Below are 1,185 nucleotides of genomic sequence, written 5' to 3'. Positions count from 1 at the left end.
AGCCTAATAAGCGGTTCAAGCTTCCATAAATCATCATCATCATTGTCATCATTTTTTATCATCATTAAAATCATCACTTTCATCATGTCCTCACCATTGGAAAAAGTGTTCGGCCTGTGGGACTACGTGGTCTTCATTGCACTGCTCGTCAGCAGCACCTTCATCGGCATCTACTTTGCCTGGGCAGGTCGACATGCCAAAAGTTCAGAGCACTTCTTCACCGGCGGGCGGAAGTTGGCCGTCTTTCCCGTCACCATGTCCCTCATTGCCAGCTTCATGTCCACCAATACGTTGTTGGGCGTGCCGGCAGAGGTGTTTCAAATTGGGACGCAGTTTGCCCTGCAGACGATCTCCATTTGCCTGGTCATAGTGGTCACGGCGGAGGTCTTCATGCCTGTCTACTTCAACCTGGGCATTACCAGTGTGAATGAGGTAATATAGAACAAATGACTTTCGGTATAAAAACTTTAGTGATAACCTCTTTCTTTTATTTTGTTCTTTTGTTTTCTCATATAGTACCTTCAACGACGTTTCAACTCGGATCGGGTGAAGACGGCTGGAGCCGTTGGCTTCCTCCTCGCCACAATGCCCTACATGGCCGTGGTTCTCTACGGGCCGGCCATTGCGCTGAGCAGCGTCATTCGCATCTCCATTCCAATGTCCATTCTGGTGGTCGGCGTCATTGTCACCTTCTACACTTCCATTGTAAGATAGAAACTTGGAAACTGTTATTATTTTAATCATCTTTTTTAAACATTTTAACTAGGGCGGCATCAAGGCGGTAATCTGGACCGACGTCCTCCAGTGCATGCTCATGTTCATTGGCGTGCTTTTGGTAGTAGTCGAAGGACTGATCGACCTGGGCGGCTTCTCCAACATTGTCCGCATTAATCAGGAAGGAGGACGACTAAAGATATTCAAGTAAACACTTTTTTGTTTTTAAAATTAAAGTTTTTGATATGGTTAAAGTAATGACACGTTATCTTTCCTTTTTTTCAGCATGAAATTCGACCTGTACAACCANAGGAGGACGACTAAAGATATTCAAGTAAACACTTTTTTGTTTTTAAAATTAAAGTTTTTGATATGGTTAAAGTAATGACACGTTATCTTTCCTTTTTTTCAGCATGAAATTCGACCTGTACAACCACGACAACTTCTGGAACGTCGTCCTGGGAATGTTGG

At 43.8% G+C, this 1,185-nt stretch overlaps 1 protein-coding gene across 1 annotated transcript; it reads left to right on the top strand.

Annotated features, from left to right (window-relative positions):
• Positions 1-255: 255 nt before the first annotated feature.
• On the top strand, positions 256-705 carry LOC108355823 (sodium-coupled monocarboxylate transporter 1-like; the record flags this gene model as incomplete). Its single annotated transcript, XM_017606956.1, has 2 exons — positions 256-432; positions 517-705. Coding segments are annotated over exons 1-2 (366 nt in total), but the record flags the coding sequence as incomplete, so codon positions are not given.
• Positions 706-1,185: the final 480 nt, after the last annotated feature.

The sequence above is a fragment of the Rhagoletis zephyria genome, unplaced genomic scaffold, assembly GCF_001687245.7.
Source record: "Rhagoletis zephyria isolate East Lansing unplaced genomic scaffold, Rhagoletis_zephyria_1.1 Rzeph_scaffold_50585, whole genome shotgun sequence".
Taxonomy (NCBI): Eukaryota; Metazoa; Arthropoda; class Insecta; order Diptera; family Tephritidae; genus Rhagoletis; species Rhagoletis zephyria.
This window is presented reverse-complemented; position numbering and strand designations above follow the sequence as displayed.